Source organism: Idiotropiscis lumnitzeri, chromosome 9 (genome assembly GCF_059441095.1).
Source record: "Idiotropiscis lumnitzeri isolate Australia: NSW breed Sydney's pygmy pipehorse chromosome 9, RoL_Ilum_1.0, whole genome shotgun sequence".
NCBI lineage: Eukaryota > Metazoa > Chordata > Actinopteri > Syngnathiformes > Syngnathidae > Idiotropiscis > Idiotropiscis lumnitzeri.
In genome coordinates, this window is record NC_142399.1 from 1,617,462 (window position 1) to 1,630,350 (window position 12,889).

A 12,889-nucleotide genomic window follows, 5' to 3' on the forward strand; every position below is an offset into this window, starting at 1 on the left:
GGAACAAAATCTGTGGTGTGTGTGTGTGTGTGTGTGAATGTTTCACTTGCATGTGAAAAGTAATCTTGAATTACATTATGACTCTGATTGCACCCCATTAAATAAATAAATAAAAAATTTGATGCTCCTGCACAGGTCACTAATGGCAAGTGTTCAAACCTTTAATGGAAGACCAATTATTTGGATTAGTTTAATGCTGCCACAATATTGTACGAATTCCGTACCGTTATTTACAGCAAATCGAAATTGGTTTTGTTAGGAGTGGGAGGGCCATCCAGTGTGAAACAATGGGAATGTGTTTTCTGTGCTTTGGCAAACAGGAGGTCAAGGTGAGCCACCATGATAGTCACGCACGAACAGATAAGTGGCGCCTATTAAAGCCAACTTTGCTTAAGGATGAACAATAAATGAGCTTCCATACTGACCTTTTGATGCAATTGAATTTTGCCAACAGAATGCTTTTTTGGGTTGCTGTTCTGCTCCAAGAAGCTTTCCGAGTCACAACTGCCAGTGAGTATAAAACAATAAATGTCTGCATTGTTTTGGGATTGGCAGATTCCGCGAGGGTCTCGGTGGGGTTTTGTCTGCACTTTCTTTATTGCAACAAAATAAGATCAGCGAATTAAAAGGAATAGCTCTTCGGTGTGCTACCCAAACCGTCAAAATTTCGTGGAGTTAAATGAATAAATCCCTGACATTGTCATATCTGCTGAGCGTGATCGTCTTTGTGCAGACAGATTTTCCTTTGTTCGGCTGTTGTAATTGAATAATTTATCATTTATAAATGAAATAATTTATTATATTCTGGTGTTTTTATCATTTAAAATCCCAATCTTATGAATACAGTCTTTTTTTTCCCGCCACAAACTGCGGTAAATTCTGTAGGCTTTCGTGTCGTTTGTTGTTAACGTTACCATAAACTTTTATGTATCAATTGAACTAAATGGAAAGCCAGCGGCAAGATTAAAATGCCGTCACGTCCCTCTGCTTTTTTTCCCCTCCCGTTTGCATCTTAATTACACAAGAAGAGAATTGCTCATTTTGTTGATTGTCCTCAAATGGCTACATTTTATCTGTAAACATCCAGTCAGGATGTTCGTCTCATCTTGTTAACATTCTGGAGCTGATTCTTCAACAAGTTTTTCACTGTTAATGTCATCCGACGTATGATCAATAACTTGCTGTTGCTATGTGGACTAATATCCTTCCCATGCTTTTCATCCCGAGTCTCGAGCTCAACCCAACTGTTTGTGGCAGATGGTGCCCCCCCCACGGAGTCGTGGTTCTGTTCTGGCAGTTTCGCCGGGAGATAACTTCTGTCGTCATTTGGCGCAGCATTGATAAAAAAACGAGCACACCTTAAAATCAATACAATGAATATTCAAAAAGGATTTTTATTTCTTAAATAACTAGCGAATGTGCTTGGAAAAATCTGAATGTGGAACAAACCGTTTGCATGCTTTACAGAAGCGCCTTTTACTTTAATGACAACATTCATTTTTTTTATTAGGCGGGTCTAACTCGGCACATGTGCTTGAGATTCCGACTTCTTTTTAGATCCTGGTGCGGATTATCCATTTTAAGCTCCCATTACTCTCTTATAAAGTCGTTATCTTAATCACTCCGACATAATATTATAAAGTGTCCTTTGGTTGAAGAAAAGGTGCCGCATCAATCTAAATGATCATTTTATGACCTATTCTTTTTGCTCTCAGCCCTGGACCCGTGCTCCGCCTACGTCAGTCTGAATGAACCATGGAGGAACAGCGAGTATCACATCAACCAGTCTTCCGGGAATCCTCTCTGTGACAGCCAAATATCCGGCGAGTGGTATCGCTTCACTGGCATGGCCGGGGACGCCATGCCCACCTTCTGCATCTCGGAGAACCATTGCGGCACCCACGCTCCCATCTGGCTCAACGGCAGCCACCCTCGGCTACGGGACGACATCGTCGTTCTGTCGGCGTGCGCCAGCTTTGGAGGCGACTGCTGCCAATGGAATGCCAGCGTGGACGTGAAAGCCTGCAGCGGCGGTTACTTTGTGTACCGCCTGCCCAGACCTTCACTTTGCTTCCATGTCTACTGTGCTCGTGAGTCCAAACTTCAAGGAATCCTCTCGCTGGCCTTTTCCCTCATGAATGAATTGTTCTGCTTATACGCTGCAGATTTTTACGACATCTGTGATGACCTTCCATGCGCTGGTCCAAAATGTCCGGAGTCGGAATGTCGTTGTGCTCCTGGAACCGTTCTGGGACCTGACAAACAAACATGCCTGGGTGAGATTAGACAAGATTTGCACAAATATTGTAGTTTATTTACCGACATAAAAAAAACTATCTTTGCATTCTCTCTTATCTCTTGTCAATTAGTACTGGACAAGTTTACCTAATGTTTTGTCTGGTCAACGATTCAAGAGTAGATGATCGCGACCTCATTCTACCCCAACAAATGCCTTCTTTCATCCGTCTTCATGATTATCACTCGTCCCTTCAGTATTATAAAGTCCGCCTTGAAAGGAATGTGTCATCCTCATCCCCGTGGGTGCCTCATCTTGTGCCGCCAGCACTCAAGTCAATTAAAAGCCATGTGCTGTGTGACCCAGGTGTGCATGTGTGTTCTGTTCAGATGTGAATGAGTGTGAGAAGGCCAACGGTGGCTGTGCAGAGATCTGCGTCAACACCAAAGGATCCAGACGGTGTGAGTGCGGTCCGGGCCGAGTGCTGGATGAGGCTGGGCTCAACTGTCGAGGTACGGTACTCGACTCCGGGTTCTCTGCAATGGCCATTTGGAAATTGTGTAAAAAAAAAAACCATCTCACCGAGCTTTCTTTTCTTTTCTTCTGTCTGCTCTTACGTGTGTGTCTTGTAGCGATGACAGGTTGCCATGTCAACAACGGAGGCTGCAGCCATGGCTGCTCATCGCTGCACGATTCTTACCGGTGTCACTGTCCTCGAGGGCTGCAGCTGAGCCATGATACACGCACATGTCTGGGTATGGCATATATATCAGCCAAGATTTGAATTCAGAACTTCAGAATTGTGAGGCAGATATGGTAGCCACGAGACCAGGCGTGGGCAAACTATGGCCCGAGGGCCACATGTGGCCCGTTTTAATCCGGCCCGCCGACCTTGAAAAAAATTTAATGAATAAACCTTGTTAATGTTTTATTTTCTAAACACAGTGGTTTTTCAAAGACATATTTATTATTCTAATGCTTTTGTTCACTTTCATTTAAAATTAAATGTTTTTTTGTTTTTTTTCTCCGATGAGGCGAGGTGACCAAAACACTCCATCCATCTGCTCCTGGTCGGGCCACTCTGTCAAATTTTAGAACCCATTGTGGCCCGCCAATCCAAAAGTTTGCCCACCCCTGCACGAGAAAATAATAACAGAAAATAATTGAGAAGCGCTAATGTGAACACCTACATTGCAGTGCCAGTGGAGTGCGACCCGAGTTCCATTACCGTATCAGTACCAAAGGACATCGTTGGAGGACTGGACCTCTTTCTTTCCAACGCGTCATGTCGGGGTGTCTCCAACGGCACACACGTCAATCTCATTTTCAGCCTCAAGACGTGCGGCACTGCTGTAGAGGTCAGTCCCACTTGATCGTTTCATCTCCGTGCTTCATCCTAATGACGATGTCGGCTCCTCCCTCGCAGGTGACCGAGGACAAAATAGTGGCGACCAATCTGGTGACGGGCCTTCCTCGGGCCAGTGCCGGTAGCGGCAGGGACCTGATCGTGCGCACCAGTAAGTTAGTGGTGCCAATCACCTGCGAGTTCCCCAGGGAGTACCAAGTGTCCGATGGCTACCAGGCAAGTCAGCTCGGCGCCGCCTTGGAGTTGGCAGGCCACAGTGAGGGCGTGTTCCCCTTTTCGCTGGAGCTCTTCAAGAACGCCGAGTTCTCTGAGATTTACCGTGCGCCGCCTCATCTGCACCTTCATGAGTCGCTCTTCTTCGGGGTGGAGCCGAAAGAGAGAGTGGAGGGTCTCTCTGCCCTGGTAAAGAGCTGCTTTGCGACGCCAGGGCCCAAAGCTAACCAGGCCCTCAAGTATTACCTCATAAAAGACGGGTGAGTTGGCTCAAAGTCAAATAACTTTTCATGGCAGACTTTTAAAGAAATAAAAACGTTACTTCATAAATAGTGTAAAAATCTTAAGTAACATTTTAGAGGGGATGAGAGACATTTACAACCTGGATTGTAATTTTTGTTCCATGAAACTGAATTGCTTTTCAGCCTTTTCTCTCTTGGCTGCAGTGCTTCAAGTAGTTTTTTGTTTTTTTTCTTGTATTTTTCCATCGTCTGATTGATCGGTCAGAGCAAGACTTGTTACAACTGTGACACACCTGTCGTAACTGATTGACAGGAAACCCTAAACCCTAACACTAACCGCCAACCCTAACACTAACCCTATTTATAAAATAATTGATTTGTTCATTTCAGTGCTTAGTAATAGATCTTTTATTACATATATCAAAAGTGATTCCTTCTATTAAATAAAAAATATTCAATTATTATAACTTATAATAATTAATATAACATTTTGAAGAAGCTTGACAGCTCAATTTTATTTGTGGGAAAAATTCATTTGGCTTCTCCGCATCGTGAACTGCAAGATCAGACGCGTCTGCTGCCGTGGGAATCAAATGATTGGCAGTTATAGGGCAGTGAACCTCATGTGTTGCGTCAAATGTCAAACGCCACTGACTTTGGATGCTGATGATTTGTTGAGGGGGAAAAAAGGACTTTTAAGGCAAGGCGAGTGTCAAGGCAATATTATTCATAGATCTCCATTTGCAAATAAAGCAATAATCATATCATAATTAATTCAATTAGAAGTGAGGAATCCGGTCTAAGGCGCCGCGTTCAGGACCCAGTCTCCCCAGGAGGCCTGGGTTCGAATCTCGAATTTCCCCATTGTGGGACTAATAAAGGCATTATTATTATTATTATAGATAAATTCAGTTCACTAATAAAGTTCCCAAATTGTGAAAGGCTGTATCGCAGCCACGACTGGAAATTTAAAAAAAAAAAAGAAGAAAGAAAAAACTGTCACTGTGGCCATCCCTGTAAAGACTTGACGTCTGCGTCTTGTGAGCGAGCAGGTGTATCTCGGATGAAACGGTGACTCAGTACTCATCCAAGGACCGGCTCTCCAGGCACTACCAGGTTCCTGTCTTCAAGTTCATTGGCAAGGACAATCGGGTGAGGAAGGCAGGCTGCTGGGAGCCAGCTGGCTAGAAAAAGAATTTGTGGCCTTCGGTTTGCGTGACAATCTGTTGTTTGGATTAGTGACGATTCGACATCTTTATGTTTATTATTCATAGTTTCTAATCATTTTATAATTGTATCTCATTTGATTTACTTTTAAAATGTCTTCAACAAAAGTGCAATAGAAATCGTAATTATTATATGACGATGACGATGTCTGATGAGAGGCGTTTCCTCGTGTTTGCGTTTGCAGCAGGTCTTCCTCCACTGTCAGGTGTTGGTGTGCAGCCTGGCGGATTCTCGCTGCACGCAGCCTTGCCGGGGACGTGTCCGTCGCGGCGCCTCATCGGAGCGTCAGCACACATTGAGTGGGGGCCCGATCTTCATCGTGCCCGAACCCAGCAGCCGGACGGATTCCAACGCCACCGATGTTTCAATCGTTTCGACATTTAACTGACCAACCAGACGTGTCAGAAATGGGCTTGTTTGAAGATTGTCTTTGTGTTCTCCGATGTGTCATGTTAAAATGGCGTCGTTGAGCAACCAATATTTTACAGTAAAATGTCATGTTTATGATGAAGAGATTTGTTTGTGATCTGCGTATGAACATATGGACCAACTTCAGACCATACCTCTTCCTTTCCCATTGACTGGAACTGTGTTTTCTTCAACTTTTTCCAGTGATGGACCCCCTGAGAAATGTTTTTTCAGCCAAGTAGCCTCTAACTCTCTCGTCGCATGTCATTGACAAGTAATAAGAGGTGGCACGAGACAAGTTGGGTAATTGGGTTAATTTTATGCATTATATTTTAATTCAATAAGTATTTTTTTTTACTGATGTTTGCATGTTTCTTTTGTTTAAAATCTTGCGTCCGCCCTGGAGTTCCTTCAAATACCCCCGGGGGATTTGAGAACCACTGGTCTAGAAGAAAAAATTAATCTAACTAAAAGCGAATGAACACCATAGTCGCTAACTGACAACGTCATGTATTCTGTGTAATAAAGGTATAATTAATCATCCCACTTTAATGCTCAAAGCAACTGCAGTGGTGCAGCAACACGGGTGGAACAAGGCAGAAAATATCACCTGCTGACATCAGCATTGCACACTGTGCCGTTCGGTTCCTCTTCCTTGCTCTCAATTCATTGGTGGGTAAAAGGTCAAACATTTAAATAGACGACACGGTTATTGCCATCCTTCTTGTAACGGAAATGCAATGCATGGTTTATGGTTTCCACGTTATGCAGTGAGCAGAAGCGAAGACGGCGGGGTGGAAAGTGGATTCGAGTCGGTGCCACTTTGCTGACGCCACAATTTGCAGAAGCGGCATTTTCTGAAGAGGAAGTTGTCACTGTGGTCGCCGTTCATCATCTGGAGCAACTCGCAACATGAAGACGACATCAGATCCGCTTTTTATAATGTTCAGGAAGGACTGAGTGGCTTTCATCCAAGTCGTTTAATTCTGCGGCGTCACCGAACATTAATAATAATACAGTGCATACAAACATTACGGTACACTCACAACGAACAAACAATATTAGGTACACATTATGACATACGGATAATGCGATTTATTTTTGCAGCTGTATCAAAAATGTTTATTGTGGTAGATGTAGATGAAATTATGAGATTATTATTACTTTAATATTTACTTATATCTAAAATGAAATTCGATATAAAATGAGATGACCATATATTGCATCGCACCGAAGGCTGTCTCTCCTGAGTGTATATGAGAGGAGCAGTTCCTCTCTCGTTTATAAATAGCAAATAACTTACGATGACTCACAACCTGAGCGCAATCAGCCTACAAAGTGTTTTATGTCCTTTGTTTAGAGTCTGAAAAAAAAAAGAATTTAAATGGAGTGATACAGGCTTCAGAATCGGTCTGAACATGGAAAGCAAAACGAAGAGTAGAAACATTTGTTTCATCTTGCATTATTTGTTGCTGTCCCCAAATATCGAATGTTGTTGAATTTCGTTATTTGGGCCCTTTTTGGAGCTATTTGGCTTCTCTTTTGCTGTATCTCTCTTCCATGTTGTGAAATATCATATGTGCAAAAGTGTCCTTTTTTTTTTCTCCATGTTGTCACAGTTCATCCCTCTCCTCGCCATCGCACACACACGCTGCTCTCTGGCTGTTCATGTAGGGCCGGCATCCAAGTGTCCACACCGTGTTGTACAAGGCATCCGCCATCGACTCGCAGGCTAAGAGGAAGGAAAGCCACAAGCAGAGAATTTTCATGAGAAAAGAGTAAGCTCACGTTCAGAACACAAATAAAATCCAATGAAATCCTGCACAAAGAACACAATCCAAGACAATCATGCGCACTTTGATTGACATGATCAGATCTTTTAATAACGTGCTCATTATTGTGATGAGGTAGTGCCAAAATATAACACCACCACAAGGGTTAGGGTTAGGGTTAGAATAGGAGACTTTTGATATATATGGAATAAACTATGTATTAATAAGCACTGAAATGAACAAATCAATTATTTTAAGAATAGGGTTAGGGTGAGTGTTAGTGTTAGTGTTAGGTTAGGCTTAGGGTTAGGGTTAGGGTTAGGGGTAGGGTCAGGGTTAGGGTAGGGTTAGGTTAGGGTTAGGGTTAGGGTTAGGGCTAGGGTAAGGTTAGAGTTAGGGTTAGGGTTAGGGTAGGGTTAGGGTTAGGGTTAGGGTTAGGGTTAGGGCTAGGGTAAGGTTAGAGTTAGGGTTAGGGTTAGGGTTAGGGTTCGGGGTAATGGTTATGGTTGGGGGAAGGTTAGGGTTAGTGGTAGGGTTGGGGTTAGGGGTTAGGGGTTAAGGGTTAAGGGTTAGGGTTTAGGGTTAGGGTTAGGGTTAGGGTTAGGGGTTAAGGGTTAGGGTTAGGGGTAGGGTCAGGGTTTAGGGTAGGGTTAGGGTAAGGTTAGGGTTAGGGTAGGGTTAGGTTTAGGGTAGGGTTAGGGTAAGGTTAGGGTTAGGGTAGGGTTAGGGTTTAGGGTTAGGGTTTAGGGTTAGGGTTAGTGGTAGGGTTAGGGTTAGGGGGTAGGGTTAGGGTTGGGGTTAGGGGGGTTAGGGTTCGGGTTTGTGTTGCTGAGGGTAAGGGTTAGGTTTGCATTGGGTTAGTGTTGGGTTTGGGATTAGGGGTTCAGAGTTAGGTTGACTGTTAGGAGGTTAATGTTAGCGTTTGGATTACGGAATGACACTTCAAATGTCATAAGGATTCATTCATGTTCATGACCGGTGTCATGGCACGTTCGTAACAATGTTTTACCATTTAATACAACTATAGATTTTCTGTCAAACATCTTAATTGTCTTTGTAACGTCAGAATATTTGCTCCATGTATTGGAATTGATGAGATGAATGCGAGGAGGGGCTTGTCTTTTTCTCACCTTGTACTTTGGACATGAAGCCAAGACTCCTCTTCAGGTCAGAGCAAATGTTTTGAAGACAAGAACGAAATGTGGTGTCGCAGTCGTACTTGATGATGCCGCAGATGTCGTAGCACACGTCGAGATGGTTACAACACTCCGTCATGGCTGGGATGCCGAGATCAATCTGGCACAGGAGAAACATTTGCGTTCATGCCAGTCCATTTGGCGCTTGTTCCACCAGCAAATCAAAGTACGCATGTTGACTGTAGTGCCGCAAACACGCCACCGGGGGCAACATCCACCTGGAATCCCACCATTGAAGAACTGCAGCCGTTGGGCTCTTGGTGCTGGTAGCCAGGACGAGGCTCAGGACGTTCTCCTAAGGAGAAATAGAAGATCGCATCCACAACAATTTAGCAGCTCGTCTGCTGCACACAAATGAAGTAAGATCCCGACAAATAACTTCATGGATATCGGAAATCACTTGCTGCTGCTAATAAAGTTCAACTCTCTCAAATTTCCGCGGCTGTTGAGCAAAAATAACAGCAATACCAGAATATGTTAAATAATTTTGGACTTATTAAATGTGGAAAAAGATGTTTGAAATAAAAACATGATTTCATAATAGACTTGCATTAAAGTAATCAATGAACTATTGCGAAATGTTTAATAGAAAATACTGAAGTAAAACAGATTTTTTTTTTAGTTTACATTTTTAACTCTGAATAAAATAAATCGCAAAAGTAACACAATCCAGTTACTGAGTGAAGACAAAAAGAATGAAAATAAGTTTCAAAGAATATACAAATTCAGACAGCATGAGTACAAAGTGTTCAAAATGTTCAAAGTTACAAGATCCATCCATCTTCTCTAACTGCTTTTCTCACCACACGAATGTCACCAGTGCAATGGAGTCTATCTCTGATGACGTTGGGCATACAAGATTAAAAATTATATTTGGACCTTTCATAGCATATAAAATAAGTACTATTACAATAAAATAAAAACGAAATGCACTCATGAGAGTTGTTTCTGCATTGTGACGTCATCAGGCCTCCATGAGATATCAAAGTTGTTCTTTTACGAGATAAGATGTAGCACTGTTGCGTAATCTGCTTCTGTTTTGTTGGATGTTGCTTTCTGAGGATCTCCACACCATCGTTTACTCACCGGATCTGCAGCGGTACTGACACACACCATTGTGGCCGCCCACCAGCTCCACCAGAGAGTCAAAGTAGCCGTGCATCGTTTGGAAACTGTTTCGAATGGACATGAGACTCCAGCTTCTGCTGTTTTGGTCTACAGCTGTGGAAAAGTTCATCTGGACTGGCTCCATCTCATTGCTCGCACCCGTCTCTTTGTCATCCTTCGGGTGATGCTGGGCTTCCCCATCTTGGCTGCTCTCTTCCGGCCCTTCAACGTCTTCAGGAGTTTTGTTCGGTAATACTTCCGAGAGTTTATCGTTCTGGTCTTTGTGCAGTTTGGCGTTTTCTACAGCAGTGTTTTGCGGATCCACCGCGGGTGCCTCCTCCTCCTGTGCTGTGGATTGGTAGTGACCCAGAGTGGCACACACACCAGCGGACACACAAAGGAGCAGCAGAAGAGTAACGGTCCGCAGCAGCATGGTTGTCACAATGTCAGACGAGTTGTCAACAGGGTGAGAGGAGCTTTGCGAGTGAGCGATGACAACAACATTCAGTTCTTACTGGAAGCAGACTTTGACCTGAGATTAGGCTCCAGCAGACAGCAAGGCACTCGCTCCTGCAAGAGGGCAAAAGTCACCTCCCATCAATCTATGCGTCCCTAATCTTTTTCTTCTCTTATTCTGGTTATTGAGCACATCAAAGAGTTGGTGTCATCACAAATTTATCTTTGGTATCAGGCTAACGGGATTTCCATGAGTCGGTAATGGTGAACCATGATTTTTCAGTTCACACACATTTTGAATTGTTGGGGGGTTAAAAGAGTCACTTAAATTTGAACAACTTAAAAATATAAATTATTGACATATGGCAACAATGTAGTCCAGCAAAAGAAAGAAAGCAAGGTACACAATTTTACCAAACTGCTAAAATATTTATTTATTTGGATTTACATGGAACGTAAATTAAGTGTTTACTGCGATATTATTCATATTCAAGTCACTGCTGCCCTCTAGTGTTGAAAGGAAAAAGTGCTCCAGCGTCATCAATTGATCGTTTTTTTCGGCACCTTTAGTGTCACTGTTTTCAAGTTTGGAAGGCCTGTGTGTTGTAGTTTTTTGCTCATATAGTAGACTGCATGGATTATTTAAAAACAATAAAGTTTGCCCAAAGAGGAATAAAGTGCATAATAGCGTGTCAAGTCAAGTTGAAATAAGCAACAATGGCGTCGTGGTCCACTGTTGACCCCACAGTCTGACATACCAGGTTGCTGTTTGTGCCACTTTCTCCTCAACTCGCCGTCCCATCTGACAAATGTGACGGCACATCCTAAAAAAAAAAAAAAAAAAAAAAAAATCAGCCGATGGGTACAGTGGAAATGGAACAAGTTTAATTTCCCTGAGGATGCATCCAAATACAGATGAGCCTTCACACACATCATCAAAGACGTCAGTGAACACCGCCTGGCGAGCTGTGCTCTTCAGATCTTGACAATGACACGAATGCACGACATAATCAGTCAACCTAAAATGATGGTGAAATTTGTGAAATTGAAAAATGGTTGTCACTCAAAAAAATGATCCGACACAACGTAGCATTTTTTTCAGGTATTTAATAAAAGTCATTTTGGCTACTGCTCTTATGTTTACATTGGAAACATTCCTCAATTATTCCGGGCAACAGTAACATGTGTTGTTGTACCATTTAGTTCGTCACCAACAAAAAAAGGTCAACATTATTTTTCTTTGTATAAAAAATATAAGTTAATTTAAATTTAATTCTAATTAAGAAAATAATAGGTATAATAGCAATAATAAGAATAATCATCATCATCACCAAGAATAATGATAAAGATATGCTAAACATAGTGCAGATAATTATATAACTGGTGCTGTAAAGTAGAAGGAACAGTGCAGTGTTGTGGACTTCACCGTGTTCGCAACCGTGTGGGGTGAAAGTAAATGGTAGATACTCGAACACTCTTACAGATAACACACCCGCACACGCACGCACACGCACACACACACGCACGCACACACACACCCACACACTCAGAAAGTGCAGCCTGCCATTCAGTTTAGCACCATTAGAGCAAATATCGATTCTAGATTGCACACAGTACATACCTATGACTGTACTTGATATGCAAATGATATCTCACTTCATTCTAAGTGCATGCTAATTGTTGCTCTTGGTTGGAACTTACTGGAAGCAATTTTGAACAGTTTGACAGAACATGCCGCATTCAGAAAACACATTTGGCTACGAAAGTCTACACATCCCAATTCAAATACACTTGCGGAACCACATTAGCTCAGTTGTTTAGTTTGAATTCCCCGCAACTAAATATTTGCTCCCATTTGAATTCTACAGTTTGTAGGTCACATTAAGGATGAAAAGTCGTGAAATGAACGTCACTAAAACCGGGCATTTGAAGAGCGGTGTGCAGACCTTTCTCGTATCGAACAAAGTGTACATTCACACTTCGCATTTGTCAATCGAATTCTTCCACTGGAATGACCGTTCAGAACAGACCAAGAAAATGTATTCAGGAAGATCTTGGAAAATCATTTGCAGGCGAACGAGCGGACGGTGACGTGTGAAACACACCTGCAAAAAAGTCAAGCGACAATCTTGAGGAACAATCCCAGAGTAACATGCAGCTTATCAGATTTGACACTGACGTCACGGAGTAGTGCTCAAGTTTCGTTTCCACCAATCATGTGATTATGCTTCTACGTGTGGAAATCCCGTGTGAAATGTTTACAAGCTGTCTTAAACATATGTGACTGCTTGCAGAAGGTTGCAAGTCCTCGCCATGGCCTGGGGGCATTGCTGTGATGGGGGTCAACGTCGGGGTCACACGTTGTGACTCTCTTGTGACAGTGTTGGCATACAGTAATCCCCGTCCTCGCAGTTCATCCTTTTTTTTTTGGTTGGAAAATATTTCCTGCGGGATTTCTGCTGCTATCGCTCTGTTTAAACAGGTTGTGTGTTCAAGTACTGCAAAGGATTTTTGCTCAAAAGTAAGAAAGAAAAACATTCGGACGTCCCCCCCCCCCACATTTATAAGGTGGCATTATTACACCGTGCGTGTTCAATGTACTCCACATTCCTTCGGTCTGTGAATACCTTGCTGAAGTTGTCGTGACTTATTCACCACAGAAGGCA

At 42.8% G+C, this 12,889-nt stretch overlaps 2 protein-coding genes across 3 annotated transcripts; one reads left to right on the forward strand and one right to left on the reverse strand.

The window, feature by feature from the left end:
* Positions 1 to 368: 368 nt before the first annotated feature.
* On the forward strand, positions 369 to 6,206 carry oit3 (oncoprotein induced transcript 3). Of its 2 annotated transcripts, none has more exons than XM_088305055.1 (9): positions 369 to 510; positions 1,716 to 2,090; positions 2,166 to 2,276; positions 2,626 to 2,748; positions 2,869 to 2,991; positions 3,434 to 3,594; positions 3,663 to 4,075; positions 5,110 to 5,209; positions 5,469 to 6,206. In XM_088305055.1, the coding sequence occupies exons 1-9, from the start codon at positions 408 to 410 to the stop codon at positions 5,670 to 5,672; spliced, it is 1,713 nt and encodes a 570-aa protein (XP_088161181.1). In that variant the 5' UTR covers positions 369 to 407; the 3' UTR covers positions 5,673 to 6,206. The 2 variants fall into 2 exon arrangements, with proteins under 2 accessions (XP_088161181.1, XP_088161183.1); XM_088305057.1 differs by having other exon boundaries at positions 5,472 to 6,206.
* A 528-nt stretch (positions 6,207 to 6,734) lies between these two features.
* On the reverse strand, positions 6,735 to 10,200 carry pla2g12b (phospholipase A2, group XIIB). The gene is made up of 4 exons (XM_088304892.1): positions 9,747 to 10,200; positions 8,879 to 8,955; positions 8,595 to 8,760; positions 6,735 to 7,424 (listed from the first exon to the last, which is right to left on the reverse strand). Exons 1-4 carry the CDS (start codon positions 10,198 to 10,200, stop codon positions 7,306 to 7,308), a joined length of 816 nt encoding a protein of 271 aa, XP_088161018.1. The 3' UTR covers positions 6,735 to 7,305.
* Positions 10,201 to 12,889: the final 2,689 nt, after the last annotated feature.

Coding starts and splice junctions, on each gene's coding strand:
- pla2g12b (XM_088304892.1), bottom strand. CDS start 10,200: ATGCTGCTGCGGACCGTTACTCTTCTGCTGCTCCTTTGTGTGTCCGCT. Junction 8,761..8,878: donor CTTCAATGGTGGGATTCCAG/GTGGATGTTGCC, acceptor CTCCTGTGCCAG/ATTGATCTCGGCATCCCAGC. Junction 7,425..8,594: donor CTTCATGTCCAAAGTACAAG/GTGAGAAAAAGA, acceptor CCTTCCTCTTAG/CCTGCGAGTCGATGGCGGAT.
- oit3 (XM_088305055.1), top strand. CDS start 408: ATGAGCTTCCATACTGACCTTTTGATGCAATTGAATTTTGCCAACAGA. Junction 511..1,715: donor TTTCCGAGTCACAACTGCCA/GTGAGTATAAAA, acceptor TTTTGCTCTCAG/CCCTGGACCCGTGCTCCGCC. Junction 2,992..3,433: donor TGATACACGCACATGTCTGG/GTATGGCATATA, acceptor CCTACATTGCAG/TGCCAGTGGAGTGCGACCCG.